Here is a 26,904-nt window from a genome sequence, read left to right as displayed (position 1 = left end):
TCTGTCTGTAATGCAGGAGAGCTATTCTAAAGCACACAGTGGATGAAAATGGTTGGTTCGTCAGAAAACGGATGACTTTCGGCCCATGTGTACAGCTCCTCATCCAAATGAAGTCCATCTCACGTCTGACTTCTGTTGAATGGATATGCTGGAAAACCAGCATCTGATCAGGGCTTGCAGCCATTGTCTGTGAGCATTGACCAGTGTGTTCCGGGGGGAGTAGGAGGGGAGGGAGAGATTGTTGCACTAACATGTAATATGTTAGTAGGGCAATCTACATTTTTCTAGTTTTTTTTTTGCGTTCAGCCCGCTGGGTTGAATGAAAAAAAAAAAAAAACTTCCCATGTGTACCCAGCATAAGATACATCTGCTTTAGACTTCCGGTTGTCTCTAGCATATTCAAAATATATAGAGAGAGAGAGACGCCTTCCTGTTTTATGTACTTGAGGCTGTCCATACTACTAATGTTTTGTATTATGTTCTTGCTCTTACTTCATTGCCTTTGAGGATATCTGTCTAAAATAAGTATATTTATACTTCTTGTATTTCAGTTTGGAATTCTTTCTATCTCTAGATCAAGACCGAACCATTACGTTTCAGGAAACTTCTTCACACTTCGGTGATTCTTTATTTCCTATGAACATGGTTGACAGTTTGATTTTATCTTTACGGTGAGTTATTCATATAATGGCTGTAGACTTGTGGTTCCAGTAGCAAAGTTTAGGTAACCGTACACGAGTTTGTTACATTGAAAATGTCATCCTCCCAAAATAACATGCAGAAATAATTTGGCTTATCATTACAGCTACTTTTTACTGTTGCTGCTCAATAGATGAATGAGCATGGATGTAGACTTAAGTGGTATTAGTCTCTCTTTTTTTTTTTTTTTTTTTTAGATAAATGTAAACAAAACTCGCATGTATTTGATATTTGTGAACGACTTCCTCCATGGAGCTAGGTTTTTCAATTGTCCCCTGGTCACTCTGCTTGATGCTCATTTCTCTCTGTGCCTTCTGTGCTACTGGGATCTATGGGGTCCTGTATGAGTCCTCACTACATGCATGCTCCTGCTCTGTACTCCAAGTCTATGTGAAGCCGCTCAGCCATCACGAAAGGGACACATGGAGGAAAAGCCACGCCTCTCCTCCATCTACACAGCAGTGATTGACAGCGGCTCCCTTTGTGGTGCACTAAAAGGTTGTGCACATAGAGAGCTTGAGTACACACATAACAGAGACTCATACAAGACTCCATAGGCCCCTGTGGCACAGGGGCACAGAATTGACGGCATGATCAGAATACAATTTGAAAACCAAGCACTGAGGAGGACATAAAAACAAAACAAAAAAAACAAATCAAAAACGTGGGTTCATTATTTTTATCTGATTTAAGAAATATTGACTTCAATAACATTTTAAATTGTGTTACCAGAATGTCATCAGTGATAATTCTCTACAATCTGAAACCAAAATCTTTTTTTAGAAACTTTGTAGGATCTGTTTCGATTCATCTATTGGTATGTAATTTTACACTTTTGTTGTGTACTGTGTGCTTATTAAGCAAATCTAAAATACAAGTTTCCTGCAAAGAGAATGTCTGAAACTGACCTCTTGTGCTGCCCATGTCTGGCCACTGCAGTAGTAAGGGCGAATCTCTTGATGATCACACTTCTGGGTATCCTGGCCACCTGTTCTCACCAGCACTTGCCAGAGTGTCGGAATGTGGAAGGGGCAGGAGTATCTGACTCCATCTCCCAGAGGTTCACTGAGTGGCTGAGCCAGCTGCTGGTCCGGGCATCTGGGTTTATTCCGACTGTAAAATTGGGATCTTTCCAAAGCATGGATCAGCTCTGTGACTTCAGCTGACAGCGGGCTTTAACCAGGTGTCAGCTGAAAACAGGTCACAGAAGTGTTGAACAAACTGCATTCCTGTGATCCATAGGAGAAGTAGGGACACAATAGCTTTGGCCCTTCTTCTCTTTTAAGGAATTGGTATTAGGCCTCATTCGCATAAGTGGACAGGCAATAAGGGTGGTTGAGCTGCAGTTGTACCACCCCTACCTTCCCTCACTGCCTCTGTATCACATGCTAGAAGAATGGATCCTGTGTAGCCCCAAAAGGCTGAACTTAACACTGTGATGTGATCACCGCATAAACTTTTGGACTTTATTTGAAGGATCCTTGGTGTTCTGGCTTCCTTCCCTGATTGCCCACTTAAGAGATAACACACAGCTACTTGGGATCCTACACATGCCACAATGCTTTGCTTTACTGCCAAAATTATACCCCAGGACCTGAGCAGAGCAGAATGAGAAGGGCCCATGACATTATGTACCTGTGTGTAATTCTGGTCTGTCAATGCCCTTTTATTAGGCTGCAGGCAGAATGGTTAATCCACTATATTGTGGAAGTCTAACAGAGAAATCAATGATACCTTTCTGGCTGTGCTGTTTATCTGAGGTGGATAAATCACAAAACTGGTTTGACAGAATTTCATTTTACATATGCTCATTTCTATTATGTAATCAGTTGCTGGTTTGTTTTAGGCAAATAGTACAGTGGGCAAAAGCTGGAAAGGAACCATCATGTGCCCAGTATTGAGATTTTGTTTTCTTGAGCATATATCTATTGTTGGTGGTAAATGTACTTGTTTTACAGCTTTCTTTTTTCTGCGATAAGTCTACATTAAAGTTGTCGTAAACCCTTACATATAGTCAGTGAAGTGATTGACCTCAGGTGATGCACACTGATGAAACAAACCTTTCTGCATACATTGTACCTAGGAAAAAAAAAAAGTAAAATATTTGGGACTTTAAATGAAGTAATAGGGGCCGTTCAAATCCCCTCCTACATCCCGGTTTAATATTTAAAAGGGAAGGAGCAGCAGGCGGGACTTTGTATGAGGCACACGGGAACAGAAGCACAAAATTTGATAAAAAACTTTTTTTAATAAATACAGGTAGTCATGTATTTACATATTAATACAGGTAGCCATATATTAGTATTTTCTATTACATCAGGTTATACATTCCAACAAGGACTTAGTAGTAAACATATGAAGAGCCAAACACTAAATAAGCACAAATTATATGCAAATACATGACACATTGAAGCGTCATTTAGGAGAATTTTTTTTATAAAGAAACAAAGGTCGAGAAGGAACGTTCATGCTTTGTTGAAAATTGTATACACAAAACGGCAGTTGAAAGCTCTACGCGTTTCGTGACCTTATAGCCACTCGTCAGGAGCAACACCGTAATGGTAACCTATGGGTAGAGTAAACAACCGTATTTAAATCAACTCAGAAAAAGTGGACAACTGCACAAACATGGAGGAACCCCCACACATGTACATTCGACCCACAAACTTACATGTATATCTGCGCAGAGGCGGTACCAGACACCGAAAGTTGGGTCTGCCCAAAATCGTCATGGTCCGGGGCTGAGGGAGCACACCCAGACGACACCCAGAACGCACAGACAACACCCCCGGCAGGTAGAAGTGTATGATAGGGCACGAATAACGTGTTGAGTGGTGAGGTGGCCCTACTGAAGGGAATGTAAAAATGAAACGATTTTCAAATCGTCCTGCTGCTCCTTCCCTTTTATACATTGTACCTGTTTATCTGCAATCTTCCCTTCTCTATGAATGTGCCAAACTTATAAACCTTGTCTGAGCTGTCAGAAAAAAGGGGGGGGGAGCTGAAATTACACTCTGCAGAGCTCAGAGAGAAGAGCTCTGAGAGCTGTTTGGAGGGAAGGGACGCACACCCTTCACCATCCCACAGGAACAGAGCTGAGGCTGTCAATCAGCTGGAGGTCCCACTGTCACCTTTTTTTTTTCCATTGTCGGAAAACTTTTCAGAAGTGTTTCATGCTGATACCAAAGGAAAGAAGCGGCAGACAGAAATTACACGTAGCGCTCTTAATTGAGACAAGTACACATTATATATAGGAATTTTCTTTATTCATGTTTCATGTCTGAGGCTTACCACCACTTTAAGTTCTACATGTTTCTGCTTCATAACCAACATTGCTCATCGATTTTAGATGGTGTTGAGTTGTGCGAAGAGGTTTCCTTATGTTTTTTATACATCTACGTCTTACTTGTATGCATTTTAATGTAAACAGTAATAAAACATCAGCAGTATCTAATTAAATTCTGCGTATATGTGTATAAATATATGCTCACTCAGTTAAACATCTGTAATATAGCAGTGTCTTATTAAACACACACACTGTAAGTGTACGTCATTATGAAGGAATCCAGCATCTGTACTCGCTAGTCAATGTGCTGGTATGCGGCTGGAATGTTGTCGTGGATATTAAGTTATCTTTACATTACCAGCTCTGTTTTTCTTTGCAGATTGGTCAGCTCCATAGTATTGTTAGGATTTCAGCTGGTTGTCTCCCAGCTGTCAGTTGATCACAGAAAGGTAAGACATTTCCAACACACATTGGCCTATTTCTTGTCTGTCTCCCTAGCTGCACTGTTTTAGTCTTTGATGAAATTCAGTCAAGTTCTCCCTTTAAAGTGATACCTTGCCATGAAGATTTGCATCAAGAGTCTGCACTAAGCATACAGTATGTATGGATAAAGTGTACCCATAACCTGAAGTCAGAATGTCTGAAAAAACATTAAAATAAAGTCAACATGTAAAAACGTAGCTAATTATAATTATCTGCTACCACTTATGAAAAACAAATGCTTGATCTTTTACTGGCCTGGGTAGCATTTGGCTGCACGCATAGTAAACATGGAATGGACTAGTAGTCCTTTTTCAACAGTGTGTTCAATTCTTTTTGTTGTTTTATCCCAGCATAAAAGATAAAAAAAAAATGTTGTAAAGATAAAGCAGTTACAAATAAAATAAAAACTGTCAATTTTTGCAATATAGTCTCACTGGTTCATTATACCTCATTCATTTTATGAGAAGTCTAGTGGAATTAGTGCTGACAATTCTGAAACCAGGAGGCTCCAAGCTGTATGTGGTCGTATTAGTTATCAGTCCTTTCTCTCATTAGAATAATTTGTAATGGCAGGCTTAGCTGAGGCTGGGTTCACACTAGAGCATGGAGCGGCTCACAGCAGGGGGTCCGGTGGATCTCCATTCACCGGTTCAGGTCCGATTTCAGTCCAAATTTTTGGCTGAATTCAGACCTGAAACAGACCAAAAGACAGACAGGGCTCCTGTGAAATTTGTACTGGAGCCACTGCGGAGATGTGTGAACCGGCTCCATATAGAGCCATTCACAATCTCCTGCTATGCAAATTGGATGTGGCAAAACCTGCATCCAGTTTGCAATAGTGTCAACCCAGCCTTAGGCCGCGTACACACGCGGGGACTGTTCGCTCAACTTTGTCCGCTGAACAGTGTTTCGGCGGACAGTCCGCTCGTGTGTGGGCTTTCAGCGGACAGTTTCAGCGGACAGTCTGCTGAACAAAGTTTTTCGGAAATTCCGAAAAACTGTCCGCTGAAACTTTGTTTCAGCGAACAGTCCCCTCGTGTGTAGGCTTGTTCGTCAAACTAAGTTCCGCGCATGCTCAGAAAGGATTTACACGCCGAAGTTTGCATTGCAGTGTATAGGACGTCGTTTTCTAGTCCCGTCGTACGTGCCGTTCACGTCATCGCGCACGGTTTCAGCGGACTGTTCGTTCGTCGTGTGTGGGCAAGTCCGTCCATGCTAATTTTGAGCGGACTGTCCGCTGAAACTGTTTGACGGACAAAGTTGAGCGAACAGTCCCCGCGTGTGTACGCGGCCTTAAAGTGGGAAGGTTTCCCTCATCTTTCCTACAGGTGGGGGATGTCCACAGCTCCAGGAAAGTAATTAGGTTCCTTAATATCACACTTCAATATGAAGAATTCCCAGGTTGCTGTCTCCAGACTGTCAACCCATGTAAGCCATTGGACTATTCTCCAGGAATGTAGAGGATCCACACTTCTGTTTGGAAAATATATAAATATTCGATTTTAGTACCTTGTGGTGTTTAGACATGTGCGATTTGCTTTTTTATGACTTAAAATTCGGACATAATTTTTGTTTTAAGATTTGGATGTATACAAATTTTCAAATCACAATAGTAACAGATTTCAACTAATCCAGAGTAAATTATTATGAAACCACAAATTCATTCATATTCATAAATTTATTTCGGACCTTGTTGTTACTGTCTGAAGCATCTAAAATAACAAATGATCCAAATTGATTCAGATCCACTTTGTTTTTATGTTGCATTAACATTTTTCATTATTATAAAAAAATGCACTACATATGAAATGAAAACTTATTTCAATAAATATAGTAAGGTATAAAAATGAAATCAGATGACGATTCCTATTTATTGTGTTTGGGTTGATGAAGGTGGATCCAACAGAATCTTCAAATCATAACATAACAAATGAACCTAAAAATGTATTTTGTTCCATTCGTTATGTTATGATTCAAAGATTCTGATGGATCCACCTTCATCCAAACCAATAGGCATACATAAGTAATCTCCCAAAATAAGAAATGAATACATTAAAACGAATATTGCTAATCTTCCTATATAGCGTCCGAAATACGAATCGTTTCGGAACAATGAATCGACTAAACAAATTTAAATATACAAAGTGAATCCAAATATATGAACAAAATCCAAATATATCAAACAAATTCCAAACATAACAGAATGAATATGACGAAATGAAATGATTAACTTAACAAATGAATACGAAATGAAACAAAACAAATTTTTCTGTAATGCACATCTCTAGTGGTGCTGTTCGACTGGAATCAATCCAAACTATTCTTTTAAGAACCTTGCAGGACATTGGGTCTATGTACATGTGAATTTCCAAATTTACAAGAAATTTCCAAAAGGACAGGTTCAGATTATGCTTGCAGTATGTCTGCAGTAGTGCAGTATGATTGATTCCAGGCATAGTAAAGTAATGCCGGGTACACATGATCAAACTTTGAGGCAGACTAAAGTCCGTCGGACAATTTGATCGTGTGTGGGCTCCAGCAGACTTTTTCTTCCCAAAAGTCCGGTGGACCTAGAAATAAGACTGGCTTCAAATTTTTCCGCCGGACCTGGCTTTTAGCGGACAATCTGTTCGTCTGTGTGCTAGTCCGACAAACTAAAACCAACGCTAGGGCAGTTATTGGCTACTGGCTATGAACTTCCTTATTCTACATCACCACGTTAGAATCGGTCGGACTTTTGGAGTGATTGCGTGTAGCCAAGTCCGTTCGTCTGACAGTCCGACAGACCTCAGCTGAAAAGTCTTTCGGATTGTCCACCGGACCAAGTCCGTTGAAAAGTCCGGTCATGTGTACGTGGCATAACAGTCCATGTAGCATTTTCATGGGGACTTTATGGGGGGCTAATGGTTCAACTAGGCCAAACAAGCTTGTTTTACTATTAGGTAGGATTTTTGTTTTCCTTTACTTATAGCATGTAGCTTTATCTATGGGTCTTATAGATGTGTATAAAATCTGCTGGCTTGTTAAGGCATCTTCAGCATTTGAATGAAGAGGATAACGTGTTGTGTCGTAGTCATGCACGTGTTAGGTAGATTCAATGAAGTAACTTAAAATTGTATTAGTCTGTTTTGTGCTGAAATAAGGTAAGTGTATGGGTAGTCACATTTGTCTTCTCAGTCCTCCCCATCCAAGAATTTCTCCTTTGTCCAATTAGTATTACACTTTTCTAGGAGTTTTGGTATTTGATTGGAGTATTGAATACATTTTGGTCAGATCCTTAAACAGAAAGGCATCACTTAAAAGTATTTGTGGATTTGATGCCCGGAGCCAGATAGTTTTGGAGGTTAAATGTGCATTGTAAGCCTTATGTAATTGTAAGCAACAGAATACATGAGAGATGAATTGTGTATTGATTTGAGTTGATCAAACAAAAGGCTTCTTAGCCCTGAACCAACTGCATTATTTCCACAGAAGCTTTGATATCTTTGGAGGCACAAATAACTGTATCTTCAATTGGAGAGGTGTGGTAGGTCTGTTTCTTTTTAGAGTGGGGTGGTGGGGAATAAAGAGTTCTCATGAATGTTAGTATGCTTTTTGGAGTCTCTCTGGGCCCTAACCACTACCCATATAAATGCAGTTGGTTCAGGGCTAAGAAGGCTTTGAGGGGTAAATTCTATAGCATTTCAAAGGAGTCTAGGTACAGTTTTAACTACAACTTCTGCATTATTCTTGTTGACAGTAAGCCATTGATGGGTATGGCTGAGTTGACCAGCAATAATGGAATTATGGAAATCCGGGAGGGCCAAACTACTTGCAGCCTAGGCATGGAGCTACCCATGACAGTTGAAAATTAGTTTGTTGTTTTGCTTTAAGAATTTAAGGGGGAATCAGATAGGAACATTTAGAAGAAAGTATAACAGAAACATGTTTTAAAGTAAACACATACTAAAGGAAATATGCTGTCATTACTGAACTGTCCTCTTAACTGAGATTGATGATCCCATGGCTTTAATAATTTAAGTCACTGACCCTGAACAAATATGTAGATCAGCACTTCTGAATGTTAAGTAGGGGGTCAGCCACAATCTAGCTGTCAGCATTTCATACAACTGTCAGTTATGTTAGAGCAATACTGAAACCAAGCTGTCCAGATAATGTAGCAGTTAGGGGGTTGAGACAAACCATTTACCACTGAAAATGGTAATTACAATGATCAGCTTTTATTTATTTATGTAAAACCTTTATCCTATAATTAAAAAAAAAACTGTTGCTGTAACTGCTTATAAAATGTTAGCTGGGGTTCAGCTTCAATTCACTAGTCAAGTCCATCTAAATCTGCTAGTCTAATGCCTGGTACACGCGATGAGATTATCGAAAAATTGATCGTCAGTTTTTGTTTTTTTTTTGTTTGTTTTTTGCATTCTAGTCTCCTATTGAAAATGAAGTTTACTAAAGTTACCAAAATTGTGTTGTATTGCAAGGACAACTGTACTGATAATGCGAAAATCCTATGGTCTGGTATCGTTCCATAAAATGTTTTGTGCTTGTCCCATCGAATAATTTAGCATGAATTGTGATCGGCTCTCGAAAGCTGTGTAATAACAATTTGAAAGCGATATTTTTTGTACGATTTTCTGTTTGCATGTACGGACCTTAACACTATCCTCTCTCCAGCCTGACAATGCTTTTGTCTGAAGGTGTCTGCTTTACTGCTTCATCCAGAATACAGACACCACCAAGGCGTTTGCCCAAGTCTCCTAAATGCCTTACCTCCTGGCAACATCTTTTTGGCAGAAAAAATACTTGATGCATGTAAAAGCATTTAGTCATGTCAACTGCCTAGGTGCTAGTTCATTTTATTGGCCAGAATAATAATTTATTTTGGCCATTGAAATTAATTTACGCTCAACCACTTGAAGTGCCTAGAAAAAGTATTCATACCCCTTGAAATTTTCACATTTCGTCATGTTCCAACCAAAAACGTATAAGTGTTTTATTGGGATTTTATGTGATAGACCAACACAAGGCGGCACATAATTGTGAAGTGGAAGGGAAATGATAAATTTGTTTTCCAAATGCTTTACAAATAAATATGTTAAATGTGTGACGTGCATTTGTATTTGTATGAGTCAATACTTTGTAGAACCAGCTTTCCCTGCAATTAACAGCTGTTAGTCTTTTTGGGGATGTCTCTACCAGCTTTGCACATCTGGAGAGTGATAATTTTGCTCATTCTTCTTTGCAAAATAGCTCAAGCTCTGTCAGATTGGATGGAGAGCGTCTGTGAACAGCAATGTTTAAGTCTTGCCACAGATTCTCATTTGGATTTAGGTCTGGACTTTGACTGGGCCATTCTAACACATAATTATGCTTTCATCTAAACCATCCCATTGTAGCTCTGGCTGTATGTTTATGGTCGTTGTCCTGCTGGAAGGTGAACCTCTGCCCCAGTCTCAAGTCTTTTGCAGACTAACAGGTTTTCTTCTAAGATTGCCCTGTATTTGGGTCCATCCATCTTCCCATCAACTCTGACCAGCTTCCCTGTCCCTGCTGAAGAAAAGCATCCTCACAACATGATGCTGCCACGACCATGTTTCACAGTTGGGATGATGTGTTCAGGGTGATGTGCAATGTTAGTTTTGTGCCATACATATAATTTTATTTTAAGGCCAAAAAGTTAAATCTTGGTCTCATCTGACCAGAGCACCTTCTTCCACCTTCTGTTTATTGTGTCCCCCACATGGCTTCTCGCAAACTACAAACTGGACTTTATAGGACTTTCTTTCAACAGTGGCTTTCTTCTTGCCACTGTTCTATAAAGGCCAGATTTGTGGAGTGCAGACTAATAGTTGTTCTGTGAACAGATTTTCCCATCTGAGCTGTGGATGTCTGCAGCTCCTCCAGAGTTACCATGGGCCTCTTGGCTGCTTCTGATTAATGCTATCCTTGCCCGGCCTGTCACTTTAGGTGAATGGCCATATCTTTATAGGTTTGCAGTTGCGCCATACTCTTTCCATTTTCAGATGATGGATTGATCAGTGCTCCGTGAGATGTTCAACGCTTTGGATATTTTTTTTTTATAACCTAACTCTACTTTAAACTTCTCCACAACTTTACCCCTGACCTGTCTGGTGTGTTCCTTTGCCTTCATGATGCTGTTTGTTCACTAAGGTGTTCTCTAGCAAACTTCTGAGGGCTTCACAGAACAGCTGTATTTATACTGAGATATAAATTACACACAGGTTGACTCTAATCTAACCATTTACTAAATAGGTGACTTCTAAAGGCAATTGGTTCAACTAGATTTTAGTTAGGGGTATCAGAGTAAAGGGGGGTGAATACACACTATTAAGATATTTATTTGTGAAAAGAATGGAAAATCATTATCGTTTTCCTTCCACTTCACAATTATGTACCACTTTTTAAAGGCACCGTATGTACGTTTACCTGCCGAAATGCTGCTGCTCCAGTTGGTCAGCCATGTGCTTGCAGCAACCTCAAGTATTCATGTCTCTGTCACAGATCAGCTGCGGAGCTGATCTGTGTCTCACCTTTACTGCAGTGGGTTGGCTGGCATCTGTTGTCCACGGTCAGATGTTCAGCTCTGCGCACTCTGCAGCTATGGGTGTCGCCGCCCTTCACATGTTGCCTAATATATGTTTCCTTCCTGCTACTTCCTGTCCAGCCCCTCATGTGCTTCTCTATTTAAATCCCTTCTTAACTAGCTACCATTGCTTGAGCAACGTTTGTTTCTGAAGCTCCCCTGTGTAACCTGTTTTACTTGACTTCTCGTGAACTGATCTTTTGTGTACTAACCCAGCTTGTTCTGATTACTGTGTCTGCAGCCCGCCCTGACCTTGGCTTACTATCTGGCTCTCCTTGCTTCATCCATCCATCCTTGTCTCCAGTATCTTCTGGTACTTCCCTAGCGAGCAGGGTGAACCCGGGGGTCGTGACCTGGGGTCAGCACGCAGCTAAGTCCAAACCTTCGTGAGAGGGTCCCTGGAGGAACACCGGCTGGCTCTTAGATTCCACGCTCTGGGGGATCCCTTGTCACCTGCTCGCCTGTGGGTTCGCTGTAAGTAGCACCGTGACAGTCTCGTTTGGAAGACCCTGCAGTTTCATTAATGCCTCATACACGCTATCAGATTTTCTGCTGATTTTTTTTTGCTTCAGGTTTACCAAAACCATGTAGTGCAAGAGCCTGTCTGATTGCATACAAATTTAAACTCCTGAGGTTTGACCTCATATTATATGGTTTTGGTAAATCTGAAGGAAAAACTCAGTAGAAAAACTGATAGTGTGCATGGGGTTTAAGACTTTGGAGTTGATTTACTAAAACTGGAGTGCAAAATCAGGTGCAGCTCTGCATAGAATCCAATCATCTTCAAGGTTTTTTTGTCAAAGCTTAATTGAACAAGCTGAAGATAGAAGCTGATTGGTTACTATGCACAGCTGCACCAGTTTCTTTGTGCATCAGTTTTAGTGAATCTCCCCCTTTGTGTGTTTTCACGGAATGCATATTTTGAGTTTTTATTGTAATGCTTTCTAAAGGGCCATACACACTATACAATTTTCTTTAGACGTTTTTCCTTTAGATTTACCAAAACGATGTAGTTCAAGGGCCTGCCTGATTGCATACAAATTGAAAGTGTTTAGGTTTGACCTCATATTATATGGTTTTGGTAAATCTAAAGGAAAGAATCTGCAGAAAATTGTATAGTGTGTTGGAAGACCATATGCCACTGTACTCATTTAGCCTTCCTGCTTTGTACCTGTTGTGCTCAGCAACTCAGTCATACTATGCATTACTTCAGGCAAGGTACTGCACTGTTATACAGAAAATAGAACCTGCATGTGTAATTATTATTATAATACAGAATTTATATTGCGCCAACAGTTTGCAATGCTTTACAATGTTAGGGCAAACAGTACAGTTACAGTCCAATTTAATACAGGAGGAATTGGAGGGCCCTGCTTGTTAGAGCTTACAATCTATACGCTATGTAATTGACAGCTATGTCTGCCTAAAGTACATATATAATGTTACAAACTAAACTTCACATACATCCATAAAATTATATAAATTTCATGCTTATGTATAACCTAAGAAATACATTTTCTTGTTTGGTCCCTTTTGGTCTGTTAAAGCCTAACTTAGGCCAGAAACAATATTTGGACATGTGCACCGTAAAATAAATTAGTGCTAATGAATTGTGTCCCATATGTAGGCTGCAGCATTCTATAAAGCTCTTACTTTCCTTCACTTTGCACAGTTTAGTAAGCATCAAACGTCTGCCACTGAGACTTATATCCAGCTGGCGTATAGCTATCATAGTGGGCTGCTCGCTCTGCAGCTCCTTCATTCCGTAAACAACTTGCATTTTTGCAAAGCCTTCTATGATTGGTGGAAGTGAGATTGTGATGTTTATCTGTTTTTCTTTATTCACAGAATACAAGGCATACAGGATGAGCTGTAGAGTGAGCGACCCAATATCAAGAGTGTATGCCTGCTGGAAGTGTAAAGCCCCATACACACTATCAGATTTTCTGCTGATTTTTGTCTTCAAATTTACCAAAACCATGTAGTGCAAGGGCCTGCCTGATTGCATAAAAATTTTAACTCCTAAGGTTTGACCTCATATTATATGGTTTTGGTGAATCTGCTAACAAAAATCAGCAGGAAATCTGATAGTGTGTGTAGCACTAACCCCCGAAGGAGCTGCTGGTTATTTTTGGGCTTACCGTTACCCTCCGCTCTCCTTCTTGCACATCTAGGGGATGTCCCGTGGTAGATGGCCCAGTAACTTGAGACTGACAATAGATCCACTTGTATGGATTTTATTTGCAAAACTCAGACAATTGAACAGTCTTTCAACTTGGGATCAGAGGGTTGGAAAAGGAAGTTCAGGTACTCTTAATGTCAAAGTCCAAAAACGTTAAAGAACTTTCTTACTTTGACTGCATCCAGAGAATAGCCATTCGCAGCTGGATGATCACTCCGGTTGGACAGTGCCTCTCTCACAAGGCCTAGCAGCCAACTTGGTGCTTACTCAGGAACAAAGTCTTTGTCACAGACGTTGTTGCAGAACTTGTAGGGAAACTAAGCTTTAGAACACTTGTAGGATACCTGGATCTTTCAGCATACTTGGCGATATCCACAAGACCGGATTTTCTCAGTTACTTCAGCCCTTCCAGGCTCTGGTTAAGAAAACCAATCAGTGCGTGTTGTTCTTCTAAAGAGTCCTCCCTTGGAATGCTTGAAGTACACTGGGTCTCTTCCAAACCGGAGACAGCACCCAACCACCTCAGAATCCTCCTTTAGTTTCCTTGCCTTGGGCTAGACAGCTCCAAGACATTAAAGTTGGGGGGATCCGCACCCCGGGCCATAGCCTTCCTGGGGGCTGGTCAGGAGGACCAGGACCATGTAATCAACACATCATAGTGGACTGGAACCCCCAACCACGTGATGTCCGCATCTTAAATACCCTATCCCAGAGGGAACAGCGAGAGGACCACTCCCACTGACCTGGCTCCGAAAGAGAGTAAGCACCTAACCAGACTATAGTTCCACGCCTGCCAAAGAAACAGTGCCCCCTGTGTCCAGGCTGAACATCTCACAGTCCAGTCAGACTGATGCAGAGGTCCAATTTAGACAAATATACCCAAACCAAACTGCAGTTTAGGCAACGTTTAACTTAGAAAAAATGCATAGCGCGTGCTTATCGGGAGCCACCGCTACATGTGCATGAGACTTAAGTCTCAGAATTGGACATTTGGTGCTTACAAAATCATCTGGGATAACAGAAATAAGTTTTTTTTTTAGAATGCTTCAGAGTACACACAAGCCTCCCATGTCATTAGTGCTGATTTATTTTTGCAGTGCACATGTCCAAATATTGTATGTGGATGGAGTTTTTAGCTTTAAATCCCAACTCCAGAAAATGTATATATTATACCCTGCAGTGGGGCTGCTCCTGCACTGCAAGGGTTAATAGCTTTGTCTAGGGGAGAGTAGAGATCATTTTACTTACCTGAACTTCTGCACCATCCAGCAGATGGCGCTCCCACATGCTTCAGCGGTGGACTGTCTTTCTGCACCATCAGGTCCATGCAGGGCTATGGACCCTTCTTTGGTCTCGATGACATCAGGACCCTAGACAGCTGGAGCATAGGAAAGAAGTCGTAGGATCCAGTCTAGTTGCAGGGAGGTACCCTTACCCGCTCTATCTGAAACTGTAAAAAAATAGCTGCGGTTCCATTTTACATTTTTTAAATGCTAAATAGAGAAGAAATTGTGACTAGGTGTCAGAAGTGTTGTTAACCTTTTAGATTTGCTTAATAAGTGCCAACGAATAAAATTTCTATAATAACTTAGAAAAACAAGTTTATAGCAGAGAGAAATATTATTTCTCCAGGTGTTATGTTGCATGCTGGACATTTTTTTCTCCGGGAGATTGTAGAGATTTTTGACTTAAACCATGCCAAGTTAGTAAACTGGTTATCTTTTATAATATTTATAAGAGTAACTTTACTTCCAAATATAACAGGTGTTAAAGGGCCACTTAACAGCATTTAGGATTTTTGGTAAGAGAGCCTTGATACGTCTTCCATGTGCTGAACTTTGCAGATCCTTAATTAACGTTGCTAAGTTATGCCTGGTTTAAGAACAGTAACGTGATCCGTGTGTTTATTTTATCTTATATTTTTATGGTACAGTCCCCGACCTTGATAAAAAAAAAAAAAAAAAAAAGGCTGCTAAAATTAAATTTCCCTTCCTGCCTTCATATATTAGCAATATCTTTTCCAGATTAGACAGCTTTGCAGGGAGAGGGTGCGTGGTTCAGTCCTTGTTCGGTTACTGCGACCACAAAGGGATATCAAAAATTGTGTTTTAGATTTTTGTGCTGACAAGCACATCTGTGTGCCTCTTAGCATAGCCAGGGTTCTTATGGAGCTAATAGTCTGCAGGTTCCCAGAATGCTATGCAGTGACCTTGGAATAGCACTGACCCCTTGCCTCCCCAGATGCACAATTACCTCACCTAGGGATTTCCACAAAGGTCCGTTATGGGTTAAGGCACTTGTTCTAGAGTCAAGTCTTACCTTGCTGTACGGGGCTGAGAATATAATAAGCTGTAATTTCATCACTATGGCTGGAAAGAGTTTATTATAATTAACTGATATCTTAATCCTTTCTAATCTCTACTGGGACTAACTTCACCCCAGTTTACGGAGTCTGCTTTTTATCTAATCATGCATTAATCTTTATATGTTTCTCTAGTTTTTAAGGACTGAGAAGCCATTAAAATGTAGTCTTTAAGGCTACTTTCACACTGGGGCCACCCGAACGTTAGCGCTAAAGCACCACTTGTTTTAGTGCTGCTTTTCAGCCGCTAGCGGGTCGCTTTTAACCCCAATTAGCGGCCGAAGAATGGGTAAAAAGCACTTGTGTTGCTGTGCTTCCGAAACTCTTTTCAGGTGCTTCGGAAGCGCTGCCCATTCATTTCAATAGGCACGGCGCTTTGGGAGTGCTGTGTGCACCGCTCCCAAAATACCCCAAATATGCTGCTTGCAGGACTTTTTCTAACATCGCGCAAGCGCACCGCCCCAGTGCAAAAGCACTCAGGCTTTCACATTCGGACAGCATGGGAGGCAGTTTACAGGCACCATTTCTAGCGCTAAAACCTCTGAAAACTGCCTCAGTGTGAAAGGGGTCTAAAGAGGAACTTAACTGTATCTGAGTATCCCAAACAAAAAACGCTATTTAATTAATTTTTAATATTCAAGACAAACTCACCCATCCATGTCTCCATGTTTCATTTTGTTGAGAACTCACTTTAACCACTTGACCACAGCAAGATTTAGCCCCCTTCATGACCAGGCCATTTTTTGCGATACGGCAATGTGTTACCTTAAAGGAGGAAGTTAATTCTTCATCTTTGAATTGTACCTACCAGATAAGGCTTACCTGTAGGTACTGTTAATATCTCCTAAACTTTCACCGTTTAGGAGATATCTACTATATACGCTGCTGCCGACATCATCACTGAAGGAAAGGCTGTTTTTTTAGGACCTTTGGGAGTGACGTAATCGTGGGCAGTCATCGCACCGGAGCCCGCAAACCCAGAAGTAACTCTGGGAAACATGTCGGCCGTGTGAGCTGTGTGCTGGTGCCAATCCAGATCATCGTTCTAAGGTAAGTAGTTCATAATGAGCTAGTATGCAATGCATACTAGCTCATTATTCCTTTGTCTTGCAGGTTTTTATTTTTTTATTTTTTTGGGGGGGGGGGGGGGCTTTTTTTCGAGGTTTACAACCTCTTTAACAGACGATGGCACAGTCATGCAACACTGTACACAGATACAATTTATGTCCTTTTTTCCGCACAAATAGAGCTTTTTAGTGGTATTTGATCACCTCTGCATTTTTTTTTTTTTTGTGCTATAAGCAAAAAAAGACAGACAATTTGGTTTCATTGGCTCCTGCTGCTGTCAATCAAATCCAGTGGCAGGGGGGCGGGGCAGCAGTGGGACTCAGGAGCGAGCCCGCGCAGGGTTCCCCCAGGGAAAGCAGCTTTCTGTGGGGGTACCCAATGAAGAGGAGGGGCCTGGATTGCGAGTGGGACACCCCAGAAAAAAAGAGGATTGCACAGAGCAGGTAAGTATAGGCATGCAACAGCATTTACAATAAAACAGTGTGCATGAAGCCCATGAGGGGCTGCCTCCAGAAAACTACAGGGAGGGCAGATACAAGACCAGTAACCCTGCACAAGCTTTGACCAGTCTTTGTCAACCTCTTTGCGCTGGCGCCTCCTGGCACTTTAAGAGGTTTATGACACTGGGAGGCGGGGCAGGGCTTAAGATCATGTGACCGCTGTGTTTAGCTGTCAGTAAGTTTTCTGATAGGCGCCAGTAACTGCCGGGAGAGCACACTCTTGGCACAGCTGTATTGACAGCAGTTCACGAAAATATGCAGCCTCTCGGTGCCAAGGACCAGGTGTGCGATCAGCGCCAGGGGGTTAAAAGATGCTCCGCTGAGGCAAATTTCACACTGGATTACTGCACAGATCTGGAAGAATTACACAAAGTGCACCCAGGTTCAAATAAGAATATGCCTCTGTATATAGATATTTGCTTACCCTGGAGTTTATTTTTAAAAGTGTATGTAAACTCTATAAATAATCTTTTTGTGCATTATTACTGCACAGAGCAGGTAAGTATTACCTCTTTTTTATTGAAACAAAATATAAGCCTTTAATATAATGCTGGGCTTCAACCTAACAGGTGCACTAAAATTTTTGCAGAAGGTTTGAGGATGTGAAGATGTCTCAGCATGCATTCTTTTCAGTAAGAGATCTGTGAGTCTCCATATGCATGTGTGGCCAGCTCAGGTGTTTGGGATGACTACGATTTAAACACTCGATAAAGTTTGGGTTTCCAGTGAAATATTTACATTATAGGCACTCAACTTTTAGGTCAGAACCCCAACTGAATGTCCAAAAACATTTTTTTAAGTTATCATAAATTGATAGATTTGTAATACGTTATTTTAGGAAACATTTATTTGGATGTTAGAACAGTACAGAAGAGGAAGATTGCCGTCTTAGAACAAGGCTACAGTGACCCTTAGGTAGCACTACAAATTGGTCTACCACAACTGCCTTAGACCAGTTTTTCTCAACCTGTTTTTGATCAAGGAACCCTTTAAAATTAAGCACAATCTTGAGGCACACAAAAAAAAACTAAACTATTAGTTCAGTAGCAACATTTACACATGTAGGACACCCAACGTTGGAGATGATTTATTCTGCCAAAGCAAATACACCTTTGCAGACTGGTACTGACTGAGTTTCAATGTTTCTCTTCTCCGTCAGTTCCCCTCCTTCATTCATCTAATGTGACCCCAGTGCTAACGGAGAGGGATGGGGAGGTAGTGCAGTGCAGGCATCCAATGTTCTCCGTATCAACCGTTAATGTAATTGATTGTCAGGACGCCAGGGGCTAGAAGGTTATAATGGTGCACAATGAAAACCTGTGGCTTTCTGTAACTAAAAAGCAGGCTTATCCACCCCTGGCTTGTATACAATGTTTTAGGAATTGTAGGCATTTTTCCAAGGCACCCCTGAAGAAACCTGAAGGCACCCTGGTTGAAAATGCCTGGCTTAGACCACCAACATACAACCCCCTGAAGAACACTGGCTGGTTTTAACATTTGTAGCCCATAGTCTAACCAGAAATGGCTAATATACATTTTTATAAGGACCGATAACTGTTGGTTATCTTATTCATTAACCATTACTTCTTTGTGAAAACAAATACACTGTTGGTTTTTATTTAAAAGTTTTGTATATATGTTCTGTATCATTCTTAGGATTAAAAAATAGAACATAAATGCATTTCTTTTGTTTAGAAAGGCAGTTATGAAATATTTCATAGTCCTATTTCTTCACCTCTTGCAGCCAGCACATGGAGATCAGGGCTGCATTCCCCCTTTTTTTTAACCTGACAGTTTGGTGCTGCTGTGACTAGTCCACAATGTCAAGATCTTGCATTGCGTACGCCAATGGTTCTTAACCCTGTCGTCAAGTACCCCCAAGAGGCTATGTTTGCAGGTTTTCCTTTATCTTGCACAGGTTCTTTAAATCAAGTCAATGGTTTGGTATTTTGGACAGCTATTTTATCTAAGAGAAGTTCCTAAAACCTGGCCTGTTGGGAGTACTTGAGGACCAGGTTGTGAACCACTGTACACAACTGAATTGGATTGATTTGTGAAATTCAAATAGGCTGTTCACTTTTCAAGGGGGATTGCACTTTGCAAACAGCTTTTTCCTTTATCTTAACCACTTAACCCCCGGAACAATTGTCAGCCTAAGGACCAGAGGTCTTTTTACAATTTGTCACTGCACTGCTTTAACTGGTAATTGCGCGGTCATGCAATGTTGTACCCAAACGAAATTTGCCTCCTTTTCTCCCCACAAATAGAGCTTTCTTTTGATGGTATTTGATTGCCTCTGCGATATTTATTTTTTACGATATAAAAGGAAAAAGACTGAAAATTTAAAAAGAAAAGATATTTTCTACTTTTTGTTATAAGAAAAATCGAATAAACAAAATTTTAGTCATACATTTAGGCCAAAATGTATTCAGCCACATGTCTTTGGTAAAAAAAATGTCAATAAGCGTATATTGGTTTTCGCAAAAGTTATAGCGTCTACAAACTAGAGTACATTTTCTGGAATTTACACAGCTTTTAATTTATGACTGCCTATCTCATTTCTTGAGGTGCTAAAATGGCAGGGCAGTACAAATCCCCCCCCCCCAAATGACCCCATTTTGGAAAGTAGACACCCCAAGGAAATTGCTGAGGGGCATGTTGAGCCCATTGATTATTTTTTTTTTTTTTTGTCCCAAGTGATTGAATAATGACACAAAAAAAAAGTTTACAAAAAGTTGTCACTAAATTATATATTGCTCACACATGCCATAGTTATATGTGGAATTGCACCCCAAAATAAATTCTGCTGCTTCTCCCGAGTACGGGGATACCACATATGTGGGACTTTTTGGGAGCCTAGCCGCGTACGGGACCCTGAAAACCAAGCACTGCCTTCAGGATTTAAATATAAAAAGCTACAAAAAAAAACTGTTAGCGATCGCAGGGATTAGGCCTGACTCTGCGAACGCTGCAGTTATGTGTTTAGTGTTTTGTAAGTGACAGTGATCGATTGATACTTCACTTGGGTGGGCTGGGTGGAGGGGCAAAACGCAGGTGCTAGCAGGTATCTGGGCTGCTCCCGCTAACAATGCGTTTTTTTGGAACCCTAAACTGCTGGGAACGCTAGTATAGATCTGATCAGATCAGATATTGATCTGTTCAGATTCTATACCACTACGGGAGGTGTATGCTTTGCGTGTGGGTGTTAGCGGTACTGGCACTAACCTAGCGCTGCCTGGGGCGACGCAGACCCTGACCCTAAAACCTAATTGATATCACCCGCCGGGGTGATCAGGGGGTTAAACCTTTATTGGGTAATAAATGGTGGGTTCCCTGATGCTATAAAAAGCAAACTAACCAGAGTCACCCGTAACACTTATACGGTGATCACTGGTGAAAGGGTTAACTAGGGGCAATCAGGGGGTTAAAATCTTTATTAGGTAGTATATGGGGGTCCCTGACTCTATATAAAAACCTGACGGGGAACCTAAATAACTAACTGGCTAACCAGCGTAACCAGTGACTCTTATACGGTGATCGCTGGTGAAAGGGTTAACTCTAGGGACAATCAGGGGGTTAAAATCTTTATTAGGTAGTATATGGAGGTACCTAACGCTATAAAAACCTGGCGGTGAACATAAAAAATAACTAGCTACCTAGCGGCACCAGTGACACTAAAGCAGCGATCAGAAAAACGATCGCTTTGTGACACTGGCAAAAGGGGGTGAAAGGGTTACCTGGGGGCAATCAGGGGGTTAAAACCTTTATTAGGTAGTATATGGGGGTCCCGGACGCTATATAAAAACCTGACGGGGAACCTAAATAACTAACTGGCTATCCAGCATCACCAGTGACACTTATACGGTGATCGCTGGTGAAAGGGTTAACTCTAGGGGCAATCAGGGGGTCAGGGGGTTAAACCCTTTATTGGATAGTATATGGGGGTACCTAATGCTATAAAAACCTGGCGGTGAACCTAAAAAAAGAACTAGCTACCTAGCGGCACCAGTGACACTAATGCAGCGATCAGAACAACGATTGCTTAGTGACACTGGCAAAAGGGGGTGAAAGGGTTAACTCTAGGGGCAATCAGGTGGTTAAACCTTTATTAGGGGGTGTAGGGGGCTACCCTGGACCTAACACTAACTGCCCTGACAGTTTTTACTGTCACAACTGACACTAAATGCAGTGTTCAGTAAATAAATGATCACTGCAATCAGTGACACTGTAACTGGGGGGGGGGGGGTGGGCGGGGGGTGATTTGTGTGCCTATGTGTACCTACATGTCAGTGTAGTGTTGGTGCACTTACTATTGTGTTCTCCTCGCAGTCTGGTCAAAAAGACCGCCCAGAGGAGAATGACATCACTTCCTCCCTGCCTGTGTTTACACTACACAGGCAGGGGAAGCTTCTCATTCGCCAGGAGCTATCGAGAGGGGATGGCCAGAAACCAACGGCCATCCCCTCATCCCGAATCGCTCCTGAAGCGAAACGGACCACCACAGCCAGCAGGAGGGGGTCCGATCGGACCCCCCACCTGCTGGAAGGCAAGCATGTACGTGGTTGTGCCTGTTGGTGCCATTGTGCCGTCGTACATTTACATGCGGCGGTCCTTAAGTGGTTCATATATATGGGAAAAATTACCCAATCAACAAAAAAAAAAGAAAAAAAAAACCAGCACAAGATTGGATGTTGGCAGTCAGCAGATCTTAACTAAGCTGAGGAAAAATTCCCTTACATTGAGTCACACCTACCTCCCTGTCGGCACACGCATCCTGTCTACATTTTCCACTCAATTAATATAGAGGGCGCATCCAGTATTGAGCTTACCATTTAGAATGTCCTGCATTCCCTGGAAAGCCTCAGTGATGGATGCCCCTTGTAATAAAAATAAAAATGAAAAAAAATAAAAAATTGTATATTAAATAAAATGATGCAAAACATATTGGTAAACTTTTGAAATCATAATGAAATTGGATCTACAGGTTGATGAAGATTGTCTGCTGATTCTTGTGATCTGAATTTTTATAGATAATCAGGAGACTTATGCAACTTCTGAAGCTCTTGCTTGTTAAGTATGTATGTCCAGTGGGATCTTTTTGTCACTGTTATTAATATGTTAAAAACTTCTTGAAATAAAATTTGGATTTAAAAATAAAGTTAAAGTGGAGCTCCACCCAAATTCCTAGTTCTATGCCTATGTGATCATCTGCTTCCCTAATCGCTAGATATCCCCCCTTACCTTGCTGATGTCTTCTTCTCTTTTTTTTCTTATTTCAAATCTCCTGCTTCTGGAGATTCCGGAAAGGGGCAGTGCTGCTGCGGATATGGGCGGGGCTTCAGCGGCAGGTCAGCTCTTCCTGTTGGCCGCACGGGCTCCTGGGATCGTTTTTTTCAATTTCCCAGGAGTCTGTGCGGCGCCCAGGCTCGAGTTCTCGTGCGCGCGCATCTCAGTTGCCATCACAACGGGGCAGGACGCCGCCCGTTGTGATGGCAACCTGAGTTGTCAGCGCTCGAGCAGTTTAATCTGCGCATGCCCGAGATCGTAGATTATACGGGCGGTGCATGCTGGGACATTAGCAGCACAGTGTCCCGGAAGACAATGCCTGTGGGCTTCACATGCCCACAGGCAAAATGGAAAATGTCAGGAGACATTTTTAAAAAGGCCTTCTACGAACGAAAAACAGCAGCAAGACACTTTTAGAAAATATACAAGTATGTAACATAATTTGAAAACTTAATTAGTGCAATTAAGACTTAAAAAAAAACAAAAAACAAAAAAAAACGGCAGTGGAACCCCGCTTTAAGCATAAGTATATAGCATATAGTCTCTCCATTTTACACAGTTTCTCTGGTCTATAGGTGTTAGGAATATACAACCATTCTTTTTCTTATTGTCTCTGAACTTCTTACTCATTTCATGGCTGCATGTGTTTTAATAACTCTTATTCTCTGGTAATGAAGTGCTTTACTTACTGTTCATGTTTTTACATCATTTGCCTCAGTTGGGAATCTCTACTGATTTCCTCAAGACTGCAGGAAGAGAGAGACATGTATGACCTTGTGTATCACGAGAGCAAAATGGTCCCACCACTCTGTTCTGCCAGTTCACTTCATGGGGTGTGGGAAAAGGGCTTAAAAAAAATAAAATAAAACATTTAAAGCCTAATTTGTTAAAAGTAAAATTAGGCTGACTGCAAATATCTAAAACAAAATATGAATTTAGTTGATCACCGGAGAAGTGGATTTCAGAGAATTTGCTTACCTCCTAATCCTGACTTAATTACCATAAGAAATTGTTAAAATATTAAACTGTTATCAGTAGCCTGCTTATGTGATAGTGATATGTGTGATATGTGATGCAGCAGCTGTGAATGTAGCCATCATTTTAGTACAAGTCGTATAACTAAATTAAATATACCATAGCACTTGTGTGTTATTCATAATTATTTAAGTAGGGTACTACTTAGCTACATGTGAACACTAATATACATGTGAATACTGTATTTAAATCAGTGTGTTGTAATTGCTCAATTACTTTTAAGCATAGCAACTACAGTTATATGTTTACCAATACAGATATTCAAGCTACCCCAATGTGCTGTGTGGTTGAATGTACAGCTGGGATCACACTTCTGGATGTGTGTTGGTAGTGTGTCCCCTGATACATGACGTGGCTCCTCCTCATCCGTGGGTCGGATGGAGAAACCACAGCATGCGAGGGAGTCACACTGTCCGACACACATGGGATTGAAACATAGTAGCGATGCCTGGAGCTTCAAATAACACCTATATTAAAAGAAGGGGAGACATTATCAGCCTCTTGACTTACTTGAATATCATGCTGATCAAATAGCTCCATCCCTTTTTGAGATGATGACCTGAACAGGTATCCCTTTTAGGAAATTCAGAATTAAATTGAACTCCTGATCTGCATACTTCTTGGTCAATGACTAAAAGTTCTAAATCCATAGATTCAGCATACCAGCCAAGCAAACAAACAGATGACACTAGCTGTGCTCTTGAACGCCTGTGGCATAAGAAGAAGTCTCAGAAAGATTTCAACCAGCCCTTTCAATCTGCCCTCCAAAAATATAATTCCTGCTTCCTCACTGCCAAGCAGACCTATTTTATCTCTCTCATTAACACCTTATTATCCAGTCCCCATCAACTCTTCTCTACCTTCAGCTCTCTAATTTGTCCTCCACTGCCTCCACCCACCAACTGACTACCCAGGAGATCGTCAATCACTTCAAACAGAAGAGTGATACAATTTGAGAGGAAGACCCTACTGTTCAGATATCCTCCATGCATTACACCTCATGCCCACAGGTACAATCATTAGGGCCCTCTTTTAACCCCACCTCTATAGACGAGGTTGCTAAACTACTTCCTAACGTCCATCTTACCACCTTCCCTCTGGATCCTGTTCCCTCACAAATGCTATGTTTACCCTTTGGCTCTATTCTACACTCTCTAACCCACACCTTCAAACTCTCCCTCTCTTCTGGCATCTTCCCCAACTCTCTAAAACATGCACTTGTCAGTCCCATACTTAAAAAGCCCTCAGTGGACCCATCCAATCTTAACAACCTATGCCCCATCTCCTTGCTCCCCTTTTTATCCAAACCCCTGGTCTACAACCGACTGAGTGACCACCTTGCTGATAATAGCCTTCTATATCCCCTTCAGTCTGAATTTTGTCCTCAACACTCCACAGAAACTGCTTTCCTAAAACTAACAAATGATCTACTAACGGCCAAAACGAATCGACACTATTCTGTACTCCTACTCCTGGACCTCTCTGCTGCCTTTGATACGGTTACCCACCCCCTCCTCCTCAGAAAACTCCATGACTTTGGTCTCCATGACTGTACTGTTTGCTGGTTCTCTTCCTACTTATCCAATCCCACCTTTAGCGTTACAATTCTACTTCCTGCGCTCCTCTTCCTTTCTCTGTTGGGGTCCCCCAAGGTTTTGTTCTTGGACCTCTCCTATTTTCAATCTATACCTCCTTCCTGGGTCAGCCTCCCATGGCTTCCAATGCCACCTCTACGCAGCTGACACCCAAATCTATTTCTCTACCCCTCAGCTCACTCTTGCATTCTCCTCATGTATCACTAATTTACTATCTGATATATCAGTCTGGATGTCACACCACTTCTTCAAACTTAATCTATCTAAAACCAAACTAATAATAATAATTTTTCCTCCCCCACATGCCTCTTCCCCTGATCCCTCTGTCAAAATTAATGCCACAACCATAAGCCCATCCATGCTGTCAAGATCGTAGGTGTAGTAACCGTTTCAGCCTCGGAAGATTTGGCTGCTTAACGACCAGGCTATTTTTTGCAATTCGGCACTGCCTCAATTTAACTGACAATTGCACGGTCATGTGACACTGTACTGACACTGTAAACTGTAGTTTTTTTTCCCCCCCACAAATAGAGCTTTCTTTTGGTGGTATTTGATCACCTCTGCTGGTTTTATTTTTTGTGCTATAATCAAGAGTGACCATTCTGAAAAAAATACAATCGTTTTATTATAATAAATATCCCACTTTTTTTATCAAAAAAAAGTTTTTTTCCTCAATTTTCGGCCGATATGTATTCTTCTACATATTTTTGGTAAAAAAAAAATATATATAATTGCAATACCCGTATATTGATTGGTTTGCGCAAAAGTTATAGTGCCTACAAAAAGGGGATAGATTTATGGCATGTTTATTATTATTTTTTATTTTACTAGTAATGGTGGCGATCTGTGATATTTATCAGGACTGCGACATTATGGCAGACACATCGGACATTTTCGACACATTTTTGAGACCATTGAAAATTATACAGCGATCAGCGCTATAAAAATGCACTGATTACTGTGTAAATGTAACTGGCAGGGAAGGGTTTAACACTAGGGGGCGTTCAAGAGGTTAATTGTGTTCCCTAGTGTGTGTTCTAACATTGGGGGGAGTGGGACTGACTAGGAGGAGACCGAGATCAGTGTTCATACATAGTATAAACACACGATCTGTCTCTTCTCCCCTGAAAGAACTGGGATCTGTGTGTTTATAGCAATCGCGGGAACTTGGCAGTCATTACGCATGCCCCTAGTGGCCAATAGGTGAAGCGACGTAACATAATGTCGTTTTGCCCAGCCATACCATTCTGTCGCAGTAAAACTGCGGCGGCTGGTTGGCAGTAAGTCAAACCCCCAATTCCAATCACTGTCCAAATCTTTCCACCGCAACATCTCAAATACGCCCATTTCTAACAAATGACACAACAAAGCTCTCAATTCACTCCCTGGTCATCTCTTGCCTCTACTGCTTCAACTCCCTCCTTGGCTTAACTCTACATAGTTTATCCCCCCTTCAATCCATCATGAATGCTACTGCCAGACTCATCCACCTTACCAACCACTCTGTGTCTGCTACTCCTCTCTGTCAATACCTCCACTGGCTTCCAATTACCCAACAAATTAAATTCAAAATACTAACAACTACTGAAAAAGCCTTCCACAGCTCTGCCCCCAGCTACATCACTGACCCAGTCTCAAAATACCAACTCAATCATTCTTTTTGTTCTTCTCAAGCCCTCCTGATCTCTAGTTCCTCATCACTTCCACCCATGCTTGCCTCCAGGACTTTTCCATAGCCTCTCCATTCCTATGGAACTCCTTACCCCAATCTGTCAGATTTATCTCCTACTCTATATTAGCTTTT

General features: G+C 41.3%; 1 protein-coding gene across 2 annotated transcripts in view; it reads left to right on the top strand.

The window, feature by feature from the left end:
- The window catches only part of THSD4 (thrombospondin type 1 domain containing 4), a 975,100-nt gene that overhangs the window by 102,168 nt on the left and 846,028 nt on the right, over positions 1 to 26,904 (top strand). Inside the window, exons 2-3 of one of the 2 annotated variants that reach the window (XM_077470293.1) lie at positions 575 to 671; positions 4,365 to 4,434. In XM_077470293.1, the coding sequence (XP_077326419.1) occupies positions 637 to 671; positions 4,365 to 4,434 (105 nt within the window). In that variant the 5' untranslated portion in view covers positions 575 to 636. Of the gene's footprint in view, positions 1 to 551; positions 672 to 4,364; positions 4,435 to 26,904 lie in introns of both variants that reach the window. The other variant, XM_077470292.1, reaches the window with a different exon arrangement.

Source organism: Lithobates pipiens, unplaced genomic scaffold (genome assembly GCF_037356315.1).
Source record: "Lithobates pipiens isolate NorthernLeopardFrog02 unplaced genomic scaffold, aLitPip1_a1.2 Scaffold_8, whole genome shotgun sequence".
NCBI classification, from domain to species: domain Eukaryota; kingdom Metazoa; phylum Chordata; class Amphibia; order Anura; family Ranidae; genus Lithobates; species Lithobates pipiens.
This window is presented reverse-complemented; position numbering and strand designations above follow the sequence as displayed.